Genomic DNA, 19,325 nt, shown 5'->3' with positions numbered 1-19,325 from the left:
GAAATGAACGCAATCTTTATCCCCTGACATAACGCACAAATTGACCGCAGGTATTTTCTCAAAAGGTCGCTACAAATATTCAAATGTATAAAAGAACATCAAAACAAAATCACACATGTAAAGGGATGAATATATAAGAATATGTACATGTACATATGTACAGCAAAAAAGTATTTAGTCAGCCACCAATTGTGCAAGTTCTCCCACTTAAAAAGATGAGGCGCCTGTAATTTTCATCATAGGTACACTTCAACTATGACAGACAAAATGAGGGAAAAAAATCCAGAAAATCACATTGTAGGATTTTTAATTAATTTATTTGCAAATTATGGTGGAAAATAAGTATTTGGTCACCTACAAACAAGCAAGATTTCTGGCTCTCACAGACCTGTAACAACTTCTTTAAGAGGCTCCTCTGTCCTCCACTCGTTACCTGTATTAATGGCACCTGTTTGAACTTGTTATCAGTATAAAAGACACCTGTCCACAACCTCAAACAGTCACACTCCAAACTCCACTATGGCCAAGACCAAAGAGCTGTCAAAGGACAGATTGAAGCCTACCATCAGTAACACACTACGCCGCCAGGGACTCAAATCCTGCAGTGCCAGACGTGTCAACCTACTTAAGCCGGTACATGTCCAGGCCCGTCTGAAGTTTGATAGAGAGCATTCGGATGATCCAGAAGAAGATTGGGAGAATGTCATATGGTCAGATGAAACCAAAATATAACTTTTTGGTAAAAACTCAACTCGTCGTGTTTGGAGGACAAATAATGCTGAGTTGCATCCAAAGAACACCATACCTACTGTGAAGCATGGGGGTGGAAACATCATGCTTTGGGGCTGTTTTTCTGCAAAGGGACCAGGACAACTGATCCGTGTAAAGGAAAGAATGAATGGGGCCATGTATCGTGAGATTTTGAGTGAAAACCTCCTTCCATCAGTAAGGGTATTGAAGATGAAACGTGGCTGGGTCTTTCAGCATGACAATAATCCCAAACACACCACCCGGGCAACGAAGGAGTGGCTTCGTAAGAAGCATTTCAAGGTCCTGGAGTGGCCTAGCCAGTCTCCAGATCTCAACCCCATAGAAAATATTTGGAGGGAGTTGAAAGTCCGTGTTGCCCAGCAACAGCCCCAAAACATCACTGCTCTAGAGGAGATCTGCATGGAGGAATGGGCCAAAATACCAGCAACAGTGTGTGAAAACCTTGTGAAGACTTACAGAAAACGTTTGACCTCTGTCATTGCCAGCAAAGGGTATTTAACACAGTATTGAGATAAACTTTTATTATTGACCAAATACTTATTTTCCACCATAATTTGCAAATAAATTCATAAAAAAATCCTACAATGTGATATTCTGGATTTTTTTCTAATTTTATCTGTCATAGTTGAAGTGTACCTATGATGAAAATTACAGGCCTCTCATCTTTTTAAGTGGGAGAACTTGCAAAATTGGTGGCTGACTAAATACTTTTTTGTCCCACTGTACATATAAATGTATGGATGAGCAATGGCCGGGCGGCATAGGCAAGATGCAATAGATTGTATAGAATACAGTATAGAATACAGTATATACATATGAGATGAGTAATATAGGATATGTAAACATTATTAAAGTGCCGTTATTTATAGTGACACCGTACCAGGCGGTGATACAGCCCGACAGGATGCTCTCGATTGTGCATCTGTAAAAGTTTGAGAGAGTTTTAGGTGACAAGCCAAATTTCTTCAGCCTTCTTCACCACACTATCTGTGTGGGTGGACCATTTCAGTTTGTCCGTGATTTGTAGGCAGAGGAACTTAAAACTTGCCACCTTCACTACTGTCCCGTCGATGTGGATGGAGGGGTGCTCCCTCTGCTGTTTCTTGAAGTCCACAATCACCTCCTTTGTTTTGTTGACGTTGAGTGAGAGGTTATTTTTCTGACACCACACTCCGAGGGCCCTCACCTCCTTCCCTGTAGGCTGTCTCGTCGTTGTTGGTAATCAAGGCTACCACTGTAGTTTCGTCTGAGTTGGAGACATGCATGGCCACGCAGTCATGGGTGAACAGGGAGTACAGGAGGGCTGAGAACGCACTCTTGTGGGGCCCCAGTGTTGAGGATCAGCGGGGTGAAGATGTTGTTTCCTACCGGCCCGTCAAAGTCCAGGATGCAGTTGCACTGAGCGGGGTCGAGAGCCAGGGTCTCAAGCTTAATGACGAGTTGAGGGTACAATGGTGTCACATGCTGAGCTGTAGTCAATGAACAGCATTCTTACATAAGCATTCCTCTTATCCAGATGGGATAGGGCAGTGTGCTGACGATTGCGTCGTCTGTGGACCTATTGGGCGGTAAGAAAATTGGAGTGGGTCTAGGGTATTAGGTAGGGTGAAGGTGATATGATCCTCGACTTGTCTCTCAAAGCACTTCCTGATGACAGAAATTATTGCTACGGGGCGATAGTCATTTAGTTAAGTTACCTTTGCCTTCTTGGGTACATGAACAATAGTGGCCATCTTGAAACATGTGGGGACAGCAGACTGAAATAGGGATTGATTGAATATGTCCGTAAACACACCAGCCAGCTGGTCTGCACATGCGCTGAGGACACGGCTAGCCTTGCGAGGAATAACACGTTTAAATGTTTTACTCATGTTGGCCACAGAGGAGAGCCCACAGGCTTTGGTAGCGGGCCATGTCAGTGGCACTGTATTGTCTTCAAAGCAAGCAAAGAAGTTTAGTTTGTCTGAAAGCAAGATGTCAACGTCTGTGATGGGGCTGGTTTTCTTTTTGTAATCTGTGATTGACTGTAGACCCTGCCACCTGTCTCGTGTTTGAGCCGTTGAATTGTGACTCCACTTTGTCTCTATACTGACGCTTTGTTTGTTTGATTGCCTTGCGGAGGTAATAGCTACACTGTTTGTATTTGGTCATGTTTCCAGTCACATTGGATACAAGATCTCTGATGCACTAGCTAATAAACTTGCTCACCGAGTCAGTGTATACGTCAATGTTATTGTCTGAGGCTACCCGGAACATATCCCAGTCCACGTGATCGAAGCAATCTTGAAGTGTGGAATCCGATTGGTCAGACCAGTGTTGGATAGACCTGAGCACGGGCGTTTCCTGTTTTAGTTTCGGCCAATAGAATGGGAGCAACAAAATGGAGTCATGGTCAGATTTGCCAAAAGGAGGGCAGGGGAGGGCAACGCTTTTCAGCTTCCAGGCAGACACTGGAGGGCTTTGCATAGGCATTTTGTTGTGGGACTAGATTAACCTGTTGAGTGTAGGGGGCAGTATTTTGATGAAAAACATACCCAAATGAAACTGCCTATTTCTCAGGCCCAGAATCTAGAATATGCACATAATTAGATAGATAGAAAACACAAAAGTTTCCAAAACTGTCAAAAGATTGTCTGTGAGTATAACATAACTGATATTGCAGGCAAAAACCTGAGGAAAATCCAACAAGGAAGTGCCTAAGAGAAACAAACCTCCCTGTTCCATTGCATGCCTTCCCTCCATTTAAAGGGATATCAACCAGATTCCTTTCCCTATGGCTTCCACATGGTGTGAACAGTCTTTAGACATAGTTTCAGGCTTTTATTCTGAAAATGAGCGAGAATGATCACATCGCGTCAGTTTTGCATGCGCGACAGCTTGGAGCAGACATTTTTTTCTCTCTCCTATTGAAAAAGCTACGGTCCGGTTGAAATATTATCAATTATTTATTGTAAAAACAACCTGAGGATTGATTATAAAAAACCTGACATGTTTCTACAAACTTTACGGATACTTTTTGGAATTTTCCTCTGCCCCGTCGTGACTGCTCGAGCCTGTGGATTTCTGAACAAAACGCGCCAACCAAATGGAGGTATTTTGGATATAAAACAATCTTTGTGGAACAAAAGGAACATTTATTGTGTAACTGGGAGTCTCGTGAGTGCAAACATCCGAAGATCATCAAAGGTAAGCGATTCATTTTATTGCTTTTCTGACTTTCGTGACCAATCTACTTTGCTGCTAGCTGTTTGTAATGTTTTGTCTGCTGAGAGAGATGTCCTAGCATAAACGCTTGGATAGCTTTTGCTGTAAAGCTTTTTTGAAATTTGACACGCCAGGTGGATTAACAACAAGCTAAGCTGTGTTTTGCTATATTGCACTTGTGATTTCATGAAAATTAAATATTTTTTGTAATTTAATTTGAATTTGGCGCCCTGAAATTCAGAGGAAGTTGATGAAAATGATCTTGCTAACGGGATGGGTGCGCCAAGAAGTTAACCGGTTCTCATGCTTTTAAAATAACTGTTCAGTTCCCCTGCCAAATGTATGACCATGTTAGAGACACATATTTCCTTCAGATTACACAGGCCCACAAAGAATTTGAAAGCAAATCAATTTTGATAAGTCCCACATCTATTCGTTGAAATATCACAGTGTGCCGTCACAGCAGCAATATTTGTGACCCGTTGTCACAAGGGCAACCAGTGAAGCACAAACACCATTGTAAATACAAACTACATAACCCAAAGTATGTGGACACCTGCACGTCGAACATCTCATTCCAAAAGCATGGGCATTAATATGGAGTTGGTCCCCCCTTTGCTGCTATAACATCCTCCACTCTTCTGGGGAAGGCTTTCCACTAAATGTTGAAACATTACTGCGGGGACTTACATCCATTCAGCCACAAGAGCATTAGTGAGGTCGGGCACTGATGTTGGGCGATTAGGCCTGGGTCTCAGTCGGCGTTCCAATTCATCCCAAAATTGTTCGATGAAGTTGAGGACAGGGCTTTGTGCAGGCCAGTCAAGTTCTTCCACACTGATCTCGACTAACCATCTGTATCTTTGTTCATGGGGGCATTGTCATGCTGAAACATGAAAGGGCCTTCCTCCATACTGTTGCCACAGAATCATCTAGAATGTCATTGTATGCTGTAGCATTAAGATTCCCTCCAAACCATGAAAAACAACACCAGACCAATATTCCTCCTCCACCAAACTACAGTTGGCACTATGCTTTGGGGCAGGTAGCGTTCTCCTGGCATCCGCCAAACCCAGAATCGTCCGTCGGACTGCAAGGTGGTGAAGCGTGATTCATCACCCCAGAAAACGCATTTCCACTGCTCCAGAGTCCAATGGCAGCGAGCTTTACACCACTCAAGCCGATGCTTGGCATTGCGCATGGTGATCGTACGCTTGTATATGGCTGCTCGGCCATGGAAACCCATTTCACTTCCCACGAACAGTTCCTGTGCTGACGTTGCTTCCTGAGGCAGTTCGGAACTCAGTAGTGAGTGTTGCAACCGAGGACAGATGATTTTTACGCGCTATGCGCATCAGCAATCGGCAGCCCCGTTCTGTGAGCTTGTGTGGCCTACCACTTCGAGGCTGATCCGTTGTTGATCCTAGACATTTCTACTTCACAATAACAGCACTTAGTTGACCAGGGCAGCTCTAGCAGGGCAGAAATTTTACAAACTGACTTGTTGGAAAGGTGGCATCCTATGATGGTACCACGTTGAAAGTCAGTGAGCTCATCAGTAAGGCCATTCTACTGCCAATGTTAAATTTACTTATGTTTATTATCTATTCCACTTGCTTTGGCAATGTAAACATGTTTCCCATGCCAATAAAGACCTTTGAATTGAACTATTCCTCACTCTAAACCTTGTTTGAAGCAGCACATTCAATTATTTCCTTCCAGTCTTTCTGCTAGTAGTTTAATACCCCCCTCCATCCCCCCCTCTTTCTCGCATCCTCTGGACGTTTAGTGTTCTCGCTCTCTGGTTCTGTCGGTGTTCTCTGCTCTTTACCCAGCAGCAGTGAAACATTAGCTAAGGCGGCTGGAACTGGTGCTGGACAAGAGCACACACACTTACTAGTATTCAGGTTCTGAGACGAGGTCTAGTGCCTTCATCACCTCCTCCAACAGAGAGTCTGGAATAAAGCCGTTATCTGGAGGGAGAGAAAGAGAATATTTGTCAGATAATTTTAGTTCTAACACAGCTAGGAGACAGGCCTCAGATTCCACAGCAATTCCGTGTGTTTGTTTTCTGGGAGTCATGATCAAAGAGGTGGGATGGAGAGGGTGCGCCATTATCAGCAAGTCCCAGTGGCACTGAGACAGGACAGGCCTTCACTTTCCCTCACACTGAACACACACAGTTTACATTGAGCTAACTGAGGATATTAAGCACACACAAACACATATGTACACATGCAACACACACACAAAAGCCAGCCTTGTTCTCTCCTCTGTCTGACCTACATTCCTCAGCTATGACTTCTGTACCTGAAAGGACCAGCTTTAAACACTTCCACGTGTGTCCATATGTACGTGTGTCTTACCTGTCTTAAAACACTAACATATGATTGTGTGTGTGTGTGCAATGGCGCTGGAGAAGAAAGCTGACATTTTACATGTCCCCAACCCATTGTGTTTTTTTTGTTTGTTTATATTTGTGTTGTTTGTAACTTAATGTGGCCGCTACCATCTCTTTTGACCGAAAATAACTTCTGGCATCAGGACTGCGATTACTCACCAAGGACAAGCAGAATCCTTTTTTCCCTTTAACGAGTCTGACGAGCCTGACACGAATTATATACTACTGCTTTCTCGGGAACAGGCGCAGATCCCCGTGATATGTGTGATGAGGCGGCAGAGAAAAAGGGGCCAGGGGGCAGGCTGCCATCTGAGAATTCGTAGGCGATCGAATAAACCTTCACTTCCTCCCATTTTGCTTGCAAACGTGCAATCTTTGGAGAATAAAATAGATGACCTACGCGGAAGACTAAACTACCAACGGGACATTCAAAACTGTAATACCTTATGTTTCATGGAGTCATGGCTGAATGACGACACTATCAACATACAGCTGGCTGGTTATACAATGTACCGGCAGGATAGAACAGCGGTGTCTGGTAAGACAAGGGGCAGCAGAGTATGTATTTTTGTAAATAACAGCTGGTGCACGATATCTAAGGAAGTTTAGAGCTATTGCTCACCTGAGGTACAGTATCTCATGATACAGTACCTCATGATACAGTTTTCATCTGTATTTTTCGTAGCTGTCTACATACCACCACAGACTAAGGCTGGCACTAAGACAGCATTGAATGAGCTGTATTCCGCCATAAGCAACAAGAAAATGCTCACCCAGAGGCGGTGCTCCTAGTAGCTGGGACTTTAATACAGGGGAACTTAGAAATGTGTTAAAACGGATTTATCAGCATGTTAAATGTGCAAAAAAAAAAACTTGACCACCTTTACTCCACGCACAGAGACGCATACAAAGCTCTCCTTCGCCCTCCATTTGGCAAATCTGACCATAATTCTATCCTCCTGATTCTTGCTTAGAAGAAAATATTAAAGCAGCCCGATGAAGCAGATGCTAAACTACAGGACCGTTTTGCTAGCACAGACTGGAATATATTCCGATGGCATTGAGGAGTACACCACATCAGTCATAGGCTTTATCAATAAGTGCATCAATGACGTCGTCCCCACAGTGACTATACATACATAACCCAACCAGAAGCCTTGAATTACAGGCAACATCCGCACTGAGGTAAAAGGCAAAGAGCCGCCGCTTTCATGGAGTGGGACTCTAACCTGGAAGCTTATGAGAAATCCTGCTATGCCCTCCGACATACCATCAATCAGGCGAAGCGTCAATACAGGACTAAGATCAAATTGTACTACACCAGCTCTGACGCTCGTCGGATGTGGCAGGGCTTGCAAACTATTACAGACTACAAAGGGAAGCACAGCCGAGAGCTGCCCAGTGACACAAGCCTACCCGACGAGCTAAACTACTTCGATAATCGCTTCGAGGCAAATAACACAGAAACATGCATGAGAGCACCAGCTGTTCCGGAAGACTGTGATCACACTCTCAGCAGCCGATGTGAGTAAGCCAAAATGTGCAAATAAATTCATAAAAAATCCTACAATGTGATTTTCTGGATTTTTATTTTTCTCATTTTGTCTGTCATAGTTGAAGTGTACCTATGATGAAAATTACAGGCCTCTCTCATCTTTTTAAGTGGGAGAACTTGCACAATTGGTGGCTGACTAAATACTTTTTTGCCCCACTGTATACACATGGAATTATAGATAAACCTCTCCTTAATGCAACCGCTGTCAGATTTCAAAAAAACTTTACGGAAAAAGCAAACCATGCAATAATCTGAGACGGCGCTCAGAAAAATAATAAAATTAGCCGCCATGTTGGAGTCAACAGAAACCAGAAATCACATTATAAACATTCCCTCACTTTTGATGATCTTCATCAGAATGCACTCCCAGGAATCCTAGTTCCACAATAAATGCTTGATTTGTTTGATAATGTCCGTTACTTATGTCCAAGTAGCTTTTGTTAGCGCATTAGGTATACATATCCAAACGCTCATGCAGGTCGAGCATTACTTCAGACAAAAAAACTTCAAAAAGTTATATTACAGGTCGAATAAACATTTTAAACTAAGTATAGAATCAATCATTAGGATGTTTTTATCATAAATATTCAATAAAGTTTCAACCGGAGAATTCCTATGAGTAGAGGAGCAATGAAACGCAGGTCGATATCATGTGGAATGCGCGTGACCAGGAAATGGCTCTCTGCCAGTAACCTGACTCATTCAGTCCCACACCACAGTAGAAGCCTCATTCAAGTTTCTAAAGACAGTTGACATCTAGTGGAATCCCTAGGAAGTGCAACTTCATTCATATCCCACTGTGAATTCAATAGGGCCTGGGTTGAAAAATCGACCAACCTCAGATTTCTCACTTCCTGTTTGGATTTCTTCTCAGGTTTTTGCCTGCCATAGGAGTTCTGTTATACTCACAGACATCATTCAAACAGTTTTAGAAACTTCAGAGTGTTTTCTATCCAATACTAATAATAATATGCATATATTAGCAACTGAGACTGAGGAGCAAGCCGTTTATTCTGGGCACGCTTTTCATCCAAGCTACTCAATACTGCCCCTGCAGCCATAAGAAGTTAAACAGGTCAGCATTCACAAGGCCGCAGGGCCAGACAGATTACCAGGACATGTAATGCGAGCATGCGCTGTTCAACTGGCAAGTGTCTTCTCTGACATTTTCAACCTCTCCCTGTCTAAGTCTGTAATACCAACATGTTTTAAGCAGACCACCGCAGTGCCCGTGGCACTCAGGTCTGTAGCCATGAAATGCTTTGAAAGGCTGGTCATGATTCACATCAACACCATTATCCTAGAAACCCTAGACCCACTCCAATTTGCATACAGATCATGCAATCTCTATTGCACTCCACACAGCCCTTTCTCACCTGGACAAAGGGAACACCTATGTGAGAATGCTATTCATTGACAAGAGCTCAGCATTCAACACCATAGTGCCCTCAAAGCTCATCAATAAGCTAAGGACCCTGGGACTAAACACCTCCCTCTGCAACTTGATCCTGGACTTCCTAACAGGTGGTAAGGGTAGGTAACAACACATCTGCCACGCTGATCCTCAACACAGGGGCCCCTCAGGGGTGCGTGCTCAGTCCCCTCCTGTTCACTCATGACTGCACGGCCAGGCACAACTCAAACACCATCATTAAGTTCGCTGATGACAACAGTAGTAGCCTGATCACACAACAACAGCCTATAGGGAGGAGGTCAGAGACCTGGCCATGTGGTGCCAGGACAACAATCTCTCCTGCAACATGATCAAGACAAAGGAGATGATTGTGGACTACTGAGCATGCCCCCATTCTCATCGACGGGGCGGCAGTGGATCAGGTTGAGAGCTTCAAGTTCCTTGGTGTCCACATCACCAACAAACTAACATGGTCCAAGCACACCAATAGAGTCGTGAAGAGGGCACGACAAAACCTATTCCCCCTCAGGAGACTGAAAAGATTTGGCATGGGTCCTCAGATCTTCAAAAGGTTCTACAGCTGCACCATCGAGAGTATCTTGACTGGTTGCGTCACTGCCTGGTATGGTAACTGCTCGGTCTCCGACCGCAAGGTACTACAGAGTGTAGCGCTAACGGCCCAGTACATCTGGGGCCAAGCTTTAAGCCATCCAGGATCTCAAAACCAGTCGGTGTCAGAGGAAGGCCCTAAAAATTGTCTGAGTGTTATCTCTGCTACCTCACGGCATCAGAGTGCCAAGTCTAGGTCCAAAAGGCTTCTAAACTGCTTCTACCCTCAATCCTCCTGAACACCTTATCAAATGGCTACCCAGACTATTTGCATTGCCCTCCCCCCTCTTTTACACCACCTCATTGTCCCCCCTCTTTTACGCCGCTGCTACTCTCTGTTGTTATCTATGCATAGTCACTTTAACTCTACCTACAGTGGGGAGAACAAGTATTTGAAACACTGCCGATTTTGCAGGTTTTCCTACTTACAAAGAATGTAGTGGTCTGTAATTTTTATCATAGGTACACTTCAACTGTGAGAGACGGAATCTAAAACAAAAATCCAATTAAGTAATTAATTTGCATTTTATTGCATAACATAAGTATTTGATACATCAAAAAAGCAGAACTTAATATTTGGTACAGAAACCTTTGTTTACAATTACAGAGATCATACGTTTCCTGTAGTTCTTGACTAGGTTTGCACACACTGCAGCAGGGATTTTGGCCCACTCCTCCATACAGACCTCCAGATCCTTCAGGTTTCGGGGCTGTCGCTGGGCAGTATGGTCTTTCAGCTCCCTCCAAATATTTTCTATTGGGTTCAGGTCTGGAGACTGGCTAGGCCATTCCAGGTCCTTGAGATGCTTCTTATGGAGCCACTCCTTAGTTGCCCTGGCTGTGCGTTTCGGGTCGTTGTCATGCTGGAAGACCCAGCCACGACCCATCTTCAATGCTCTTACTGAGGGAAAGAGGTTGTTGGCCAAGATCTTGCGATACATGGCCCCATCCATCCTCCCCTCAATACGGTGCAGTCGTCCTGTCCCCTTTGCAGAAAAGAATCCCCAAAGAATGATGTTTCCACCTCCATGCTTCACGGTTGGGATGGTGTTCTTGGAGTTGTACTCATCCTTCTTCTTCCTCCAAACATGCCGAGTGGAGTTTAGACCAAAAAACTATATTTTTGTCTCATCAGACCACATGACCATACTCTTGTGCATGCAGACAGTATCGTCAGTTGAGGAGGAGATCCTCTGGATCATCCAGATGGTCATTGGCAAACTTCAGACGGGCCTGGACATGCGCTGGGGGACCTTGCGTGCGCTGCAGGATTGTAATCCATGACGGCGTAGTGTGTTACTAATGGTTTTCAATGAGACTGTGGTCCCAGCTCTCTTCAGGTCATTGACCAGGTCCTGCCGTGTAGTTCTGGGCTGATCTCTCACCTTCCTCATGATCATTGATGCCCCACGAGGTGAGATCTTGCATGGAGCCCCAGACCGAGGGTGATTGATCGTCATCTTGAACTTCTTCCATTTTCTAATAATTGCGCCAACAGTTGTTGCCTTCTCACCAAGCTGCTTGCTTGCCTATTGTCCTGTAGCCCATCCCAGCCTTGTGCAGGTCTACAATTTTATCCCTGATGTCCTTACACAGCTCTCTGGTCTTGGCCATTGTGGAGAGGTTGGAGTCTGTTTGTTTGAGTGTGTGGACAGGTGTCTTTTATACAGGTAACAAGTTCAAACAGGTGCAGTTAATACAGGTAATGAGTGGAGAACAGGAGGGCTTCTTAAAGAAAAACTAACAGGTCTGTGAGAGCTGGAATTCTTACTGGTTGGTAGGTGATCAAATACTTATGTCATGCAATAAAATGCAAATGAATTACTTAAAAATCATACATGGTGATTTTCTGGATTTTTGTTTTAGATTCCGTCTCTCACAGTTGAAGTGTACCCATGATAAAAATTACAGACCTCTACATGCTTTGTAAGTAGGAAAACCTGCAAAATCGTCAGTGTATCAAATACTTGTTCTCCCCACTGTACCTGTACATATTACCTCAACTACCTGGTGCCCCCGCACATTGACTCTGAACTGGTACCCACCTGTATATAGTCTCGCTATTGTTATTTTACTGCTGCTCTTTAATTACTTGTTACTTGTATTTCTTATTCTTATCCATATTTTTTAAAACTGCATTGTTGGTTAGGAGCACGTAAGTAAGCATTTTACTTTAAGGTCTACACCTGTTGTACTCGGCACATGTGACTAATAACATTTGATTTGAGTATGTGTGTTGTACATTGGGAAGGACTACAGCAGAGTCATAGTTTCAAATTCTGTGTGGAACACTAATGAAGCCGTGTGTTATTGCATGCATGCACGCGAGACCTGTGTGTCTGAGACCTGTGTGTATGTTATTGCATGAATGGGAGATCTGTGTGTGCGCGTCATTGAGTGCATGTGAGACCTGTGTGTAAATTATTGCGTGCATGCGGGATGTGTGTGTTTTTTGGCGCCTCTCTTCTATAACACAGTAAACTGGGCCGACTCTAGATGTGACACTGGCAGATTTATCGGGCTTTGACACTGCTCTCAACTCTGCTGGTTTTAGTGTGTGTATAAACATCCATATGGTATATATGATTTGTTTTTCACGAAACAGCAGAAACTAATCTCGGGCGCAGACAGACCCATCAATTTCTCTCTCTCTCTGGTCTGAACGGGTCAGTGTGTTTACTACATATTTGGTGTAGCAAATAGAATAGACTACTCTCAGCTGGTGAGGCTCACTTTGTTAAAAAACAACACAAAACACAGGCGCACACATACCCTCAGCCATGTTAAGAGGCATATTGTTCTAATAAACATGAAACGGAGGAATGTTGATTAGTGCGTCAGAAAAGATGCCGTCAATTCCTGCTGGAACACACACACACACGCACACAGCAGCGCACACTAAAGACAGACATCAAAGACAGCGACAAACACACAAATGTGTCCGTGCAGGTCTGGTCCATGGGGGGGTTGTGTGTGTGTGTGTGTGTGTGTGTGGGTTATTACTTTGGTGACCTTATCAGTCTTCATCTGAATACATACACACACTCCAGCAACATGCATCACGCTCTCATCGTGTAGTGTGACAATCACACATACCATGGGTACCTCCATCGCTCCATACATACATTACATATACAAAAGTAAGTGGACACCCCTTTAAATTAGTGGATTCAGCAACTTCAGCCATACCCGTTGCTGACAGGTGTATAAAATTGAGCACATAGCCATGCAATCTCCATAGACAAACATTGGCAATAGAATGGCCTTACCGAAGAACTGACTTTTAACATGACACCGTCATAGGATGCCACCTTTCCAACAAGTCAGTTCGTCAAATGTCTTCACTGCTAAAGCTACCCCGGTCAACGGTAAGTGCTGTTATTGTGAAGTGGAAAAATCTAGGAGCAACAACGGCTCAGCTGCAAAGTGGTAGGCCTCACAAGCTCCAGAACGGGACCGCAGAGTGCTGTAGCACTTTAAAAAAAAAATAGAATAAATATATATATTTTTTTTAATTGCCTGTCCTCGGTTGCAACACTCACTACCGAGTTCCAAACTGCCTTTGGAAGCAATGTCAGCAAATTAACTGTTCGTGGGGAGCTTCATGAAGTGGGTTTCCATGGCTGAGCAGCAGCACACAAGAGTAAGATCACCATGCACAATGCCAAGTGTTGGCTGGAGTGGTGTAAAGCTCGCCGCCATTGGACTTAGGCTTGCGTTCTCTGGAGTGATGAATCACGCTTCACCATCTGGCTGTTCGGCAGATTAATCTGGGTTTGGCAGATGCCAGGAGATCGCTATTGCCCCAATGCATAGTGCCAACTGTAATGTTTGGCGGAGGAGGAATAATGGTCTGGAGCTGTTTTTCATGCTTCGGGCTCGGCCCCTTAGTTCCAGTCAACGGAAATCTTGACGCTACAGCATACAATTATATTCCAACTTTGTGGAAACAGTTTGGGGATGACCCTTTCCTGTTTCAGCATGACAATGTATCCGTGCACAAAGTGAGGTCCATACAGAAATGGTTTGTTGAGAACTTGACTGGCCTTGAAGATACCCCTCTAGTGGTGTGGGGGCTGTGCTTTGGCAAAGTGGGTGGGGTTATATCCTGTCTGGTTGGCCCTGTCCGGGGGTATCGTAGGTGTCTTCCGACCCCTCCCGCCTCAGCCTCCAGTATTTATGCTGCAATAGTTTGTCGGGGGGCTATGGTCAGTCTGTTATATCTGGAGTATTTCTCCCGTCTTATCCGGTGTACTCTGTGAATTTAAGTACGCTCCCTCTAATTCTCTCTCTCTCCCTCCCCTCTCGGAGGACCTGAGCCCTGGGACCTTGCCTCAAGACTATCTGGCTTGATGACTCCTTGCTGTCCCCAGTTCACCTGGTCGTGCTGCTGCTCCAGTTTCAACTGTTCTGCCCGTGGCTATAGAACCCTGACCTGTTCACTGGACGTGCTACATTGTCCCGGACCTGCTGTTTTCGACTCTCACTCTACCACACCTGCTGTCTCAACCTCTGACTGCTCTGCTATGAAAAGCCAACTGACATTCATTCCTGAGGTGCTGACCTGTGCTGACCCTCTACAACCACTATGATGATGATGATGATGATGATTATTAGACCCTGCTGGTCATCTATGAACATTTGAACATCTTGGCCTCAGAGCCTGGTTCCTCTATGTTTCTTCCTAGGTTCCTGCCTTTCTATTGAGATTTTTCTAGCCACCGTGCTTCTATATTTGCATGTCTTGCTGTTTGGGGTTTTAGGCTGGGTTTCTGTATAGCACTTTGTGACATCTCTGTATAACACTTTGTGACATCGGCTGAAATAAGTTTGATCGCAAGAGCCCTGACCTCAACCCCATCGAACACCTCTGATGAATTGTAACGCCGACTGCAAGCCAAGCCTAAATCGCACATCAGTGCCCGTCCTCAATAATGCTTGTGGCTGAATGGAAGCAAGTCCCTGCATAAATGTTCCAACATCTAGTGGAACGCCTTCCCAGAAGAGTGGAGGCTGTTATAGCAGCAAAGAGGGGACCAACTTTATTAATGCCCATGATTCTGGAATGAGATGTTTGACGACCATGTGTCCACATACTTTTGGTAATATAGTGTGTCCGTCTCCCCTCATCGTTCGTTCAGTCTCTCAGTTTCTTTCCACGGCCAAAGCAGAGGGTAGTGATTAGAAAGCAGCGGGCCTCAGAATCGAACATCCTCTCGACTCAGTAAATACTCAGACTCAGTAGAGAGTTAAGTAGAACTCCGCTACGTCCCTCCCTTCTCCAGCCAGGTCACCCGTGATACAAGTCAGTATTTGACATCCATCCATGTCTCAGGACGTTGGAAACCGGCCACTAGAGGCAACAGTGAGCGCTGTTACCTTCAAGTAGGTTTCGGTTTTGCTAGGGCGTTGTGGACAGGGATGGCGATAGGTGTAAGCATCTGCCTCGGGTTGCAAGTTCGAATCCAACAATAGAAAGTTGCTTCGGAGTTAATGCCTGAACATTAAAAATACTTAAAAATGTGACTTTTTGAACAACTTCTAAATTCGATGCTTGAGAAATATGGATGAACGTCTAATTCTAACGTGAGACCAAGCTGGATGCCCTATCCTTGCCCCTTTCTTTGCCCCCCCCGGCCACCCCAAAAAGAGGAAAAGGATGGGAGCAGGTTGACTCAGCTGTGGGGAGATTGGGGCGGGCTGACACAGACACTAACCCCAAAACAACAGCAGAGATGAGAGGACCCCCGCACAGAGGATGAGGAGAAGAGAGGATGAAAAGATAGGAATGGGAGGTTATACAGGCACATGCTCTACCAGGAAGGAGAGAGGAGAAAATATAACATGTCCAGGATATTGGTGTGTGTGTGTGTGTGTGTGTGTGTGTGTGTGTGTGTGTGTGTGTGTGAGAGAGAGAGACTGTTAGGCAACATACCATTTATACCATATGTTGGGGTATTTCGAAATACAGATGGTATGATATTCAATACCGATAAACCAGGGTTTGCGTGCTACGCCACTGCTTATAACTATAAGAAACCTAAGATGTGGCAAATCAATTATATCCAGCTCAGGGCTCCAGCTATGCATTTGGTTTGCTAACTTTCTAGCTAAGTGGCTAAGTGTCAAGATCAAGCTTCTTGGTTACAGCAGAGACATTCAATCCCCTCCTGGATCAAGATCCTCGTTGCCTAAATTGTGGTTTCTATTTTAATAGCACCCCTTGTGTGCACTTCCGGTAATACTGTATACCCCAGTATGGTACAGAAATGGTATGAAAATCTGGATTCTGCCCAACCCTAGAGACTATCAGACTATCATTGAACGGTATTACCTTCTGGGTCGAAGGTTTGGAAGACTCTCCTGGCCTGTTCAGATGGAGACTCAGGAGCCACCAGACACATCTCCTACAAAGACAAGAGAAAGGGACATATGTCAGATTTCAACATTATATTATAGTCTAAACACAGAAATTAGACAGGCTTCCAATTCTCCAGAAAATCCCAAGAGCGAGAGAGATGTTGTGTAGACCGAGGCACACAAAGATCACATAAGTCAAGAATTAAGACTACAACACCAGCTCTAAGGAGTACACGCGCGCGTGTGTGTGTACGGACTATCATTATCATCAGGCTCTGTTGGGTTATTAGCTGATCTGCAGATAAAACCAGACATTTTGTTTTCACTCAAAACACATATCAGCCAATCAGGCGCTCATACAGAGTTAGTTGTTTGTTTGCTGGCGCAGAGTGATGTTGCCAGGGGGACTCGGAGGAGAAATGAGGGAAGACAGATTTCACAGAGATAGGACAGTGTGTGTGTGTGTGTTGAGATGGGGGGGGGGGGGGGGGGTTAGTCCGGCCCTCTGGATTCATCAACCCCCAACTCCGTACTCCCTTACCCAAGTTTCATAGTGAAATATGACAGTTTTAACAGGCTGGGAACCAAACTGCATAAGCAAACACGCACTGTGGTTAGCCTAGTATTAATGACACTGGCCGCATCCACTGAACTGGAGTATGTTTACTACAGTGGCGTTTTACACAAACACACTCAGCCCGCATAAACACAGTCAGAAAAGAGCAAATAAACTGAGCACATCTCCCTCAGCTAGCCTTTATTAAAGTAGGAGTTCAGATGAAACAGTAGGAGCGAGAGAGAGAGACAAACAGAGGGAGAGAGATGACAGAGGGAGATCAGGGGAAGAGTTGGAGAGAAAGAGACATCAAGAGGAGAAGGCTCCCAGCTGGTAGAGAGGAGTGCACACACACATCTCTCACTGTCAGAGCAGCTGGGGGTACAGAATGGGTAGATGTTAGTTTAAGTATCTCTATAAATCAAACGGTACATTCTTCCTCCAGATAGATAGACATGGAGTTAGACGTGTGTGTTAAGGGTTAATGAATGGTCAGGGGGTTAACTGCCCTTACATGAGCATAATTTACTGAGGAGGATGCTGCTGAAGGGAGTGTGTATGTGTGACATACAGCGCATTCGGAAAGTATTCAGAATTTTCCAAATTTTATTAAGTTAGACTTGAAATGCATTAAATATTTTTTTCCAAGTCTTCTTGGGTATAACACTACAAGCTTGGCACATCTGTATTTGGGGAGTTTCTCCTATTCTTCTCTGCAGATCCTCTCAAGCTCTGTCAGGTTAGATGGGGAGTGTTGCTGCACAGCTATTTTCAGGTCTCTCCAGAAATGTTAGATCGGGTTCAAGTCCGGGCTCTGGCTGTGCCCCTCAAGGTCATTGAGACTTGTCCCGAAGCCACTCCTACGATTTCTTGGCTGTGTGCTTAGGGTCATAGTCCTATTGGAAGGTAAACCTTCACCCCAGTCTGAGGTCCTGAGCATTCTGGAGCAGGTTTTCATCAAGGATCTCTCTGTACTCTGTTCAACTTTCCTTCAATCTTGACTAGTCTCCCAGTCTCTGACGCTGAAAAAACATCCCCACAGCATGATGCTGCCTCCAACATGCTTCACCGTAGGGATTGTGCCAGGTTTCCTCCAGACATGATGCTTGGTTTCATCAGACCAGAGAACCTTGTTTCTCATGGTCTGAGAGTCCTTAAGGTGCCTTTTGGCAAACTTCAAGCCGGCTGTCATGTGCCTTTTACTGAGGAGAGGCTTCCGTCTGGCCATTCTACCATAAAGGCCTGATTGGTGGAGTGCTGCAGAAATGGTTGTCCTTCTGGAAGGTTCTCCCATCTCCACAGATGAACTCTGGAGCTCTGTCAGAGTGACCATCGGAATCTTGGTCACCTCCTTGACCAAGGCCCTTCTCCCCGATTGCTCAGTTTGGCAGGGCGGCCAGATTTAGGAAGAGTTTGTGGTTCCAAACTTCTGCCATTTAAGAATGATGGAGGCCAATGTGTTCTTGGGGTCATTCAATGCTGTAGACATTTTTTGGTACCCTTACCCAGATCTGTGCCTTGACACAATCCTGTCTCGGAGCTCTATGGCCAATTCCTTTGACCTCATGGCTTGATTTTTGCACTGATATGCACTGTCAACTGTGGGACCTTATATAGACAGCCTTTCCAAATCATGTCCAATACATTTTATTTACTACAGGCGGAAACAGGATGTACCTGAGCTCAATTTCGAGTCTCACAGCTGTCATGACTCTCCTGTGAAGACCTGAATGAACAGGTTACAGTGGGTCCGCTATACAGCGCCCTCGCTCTCCCACAGAGGGGGAGAGGGGTGAAGTTTGCCATTTTACGACAGTCATAAATACCTGCAGGAACTCACTCTCCCACATTGCAGAAATGAAAGTTAAAAACCCCTTTGTTACAACAGAGATTTTGTAGTACTGTGACATCCAAGATTGGATAACGAAACAATATTTCCATAATCCAAACACTTGGAATGGTCCATGGGTATTTAAAGAACAATCCTGTTGAATTCATTACAATTTTGTGATGTCATTAAAGACGCTATAACCAAATAATGATAACTCTAGAAATGTAAATCTGATAACTGGGACGTATACATCTAAATGTTGTGGAACTTAAATGATTAAATATTAAACTATTTGTGAGAAGATGAAATGTGAGTTTAGCCTTCTAAATGAGAGAATTGTTTTTCATGTAAAGTTTTACCCAGTCAGTAACCACGCCCACATGAGCACAGACCTTGTGGTAACGTGAATGACACCGCCCTCCAAGGTGAGTGCTTAATAAGACTCGCTGAAGAATTTACATATTAGACCAGAAAAACCATGGAGCGTGGCTGCACGTTGAAATGGTAGGAATTTAAATCTCTAGAGACATTTATATATTTAGAGTTTAGTCGGGAGATGGTCGGGAGTGGTGCCCCAGATTACTACTTAATTGTTATATGATTAATCTCGTAATAATTGAACGT

General features: G+C 44.5%; 1 protein-coding gene across 1 annotated transcript in view; it reads right to left on the bottom strand.

Annotated features, from left to right (window-relative positions):
- LOC139424752 (ubiquitin carboxyl-terminal hydrolase MINDY-3-like) overlaps positions 1–19,325 on the bottom strand; it is a 55,973-nt gene that overhangs the window by 9,095 nt on the left and 27,553 nt on the right. The window contains exons 11-12 of the mRNA XM_071176871.1: positions 16,289–16,361; positions 5,873–5,948 (exon numbers count right to left, since the gene is read on the bottom strand). Of these exons, the coding sequence (XP_071032972.1) occupies positions 5,873–5,948; positions 16,289–16,361 (149 nt within the window). The remainder of the gene's footprint in view (positions 1–5,872; positions 5,949–16,288; positions 16,362–19,325) is intronic.

Source organism: Oncorhynchus clarkii, chromosome 2 (genome assembly GCF_045791955.1).
Source record: "Oncorhynchus clarkii lewisi isolate Uvic-CL-2024 chromosome 2, UVic_Ocla_1.0, whole genome shotgun sequence".
Taxonomy (NCBI): domain Eukaryota; kingdom Metazoa; phylum Chordata; class Actinopteri; order Salmoniformes; family Salmonidae; genus Oncorhynchus; species Oncorhynchus clarkii.
This window is presented reverse-complemented; position numbering and strand designations above follow the sequence as displayed.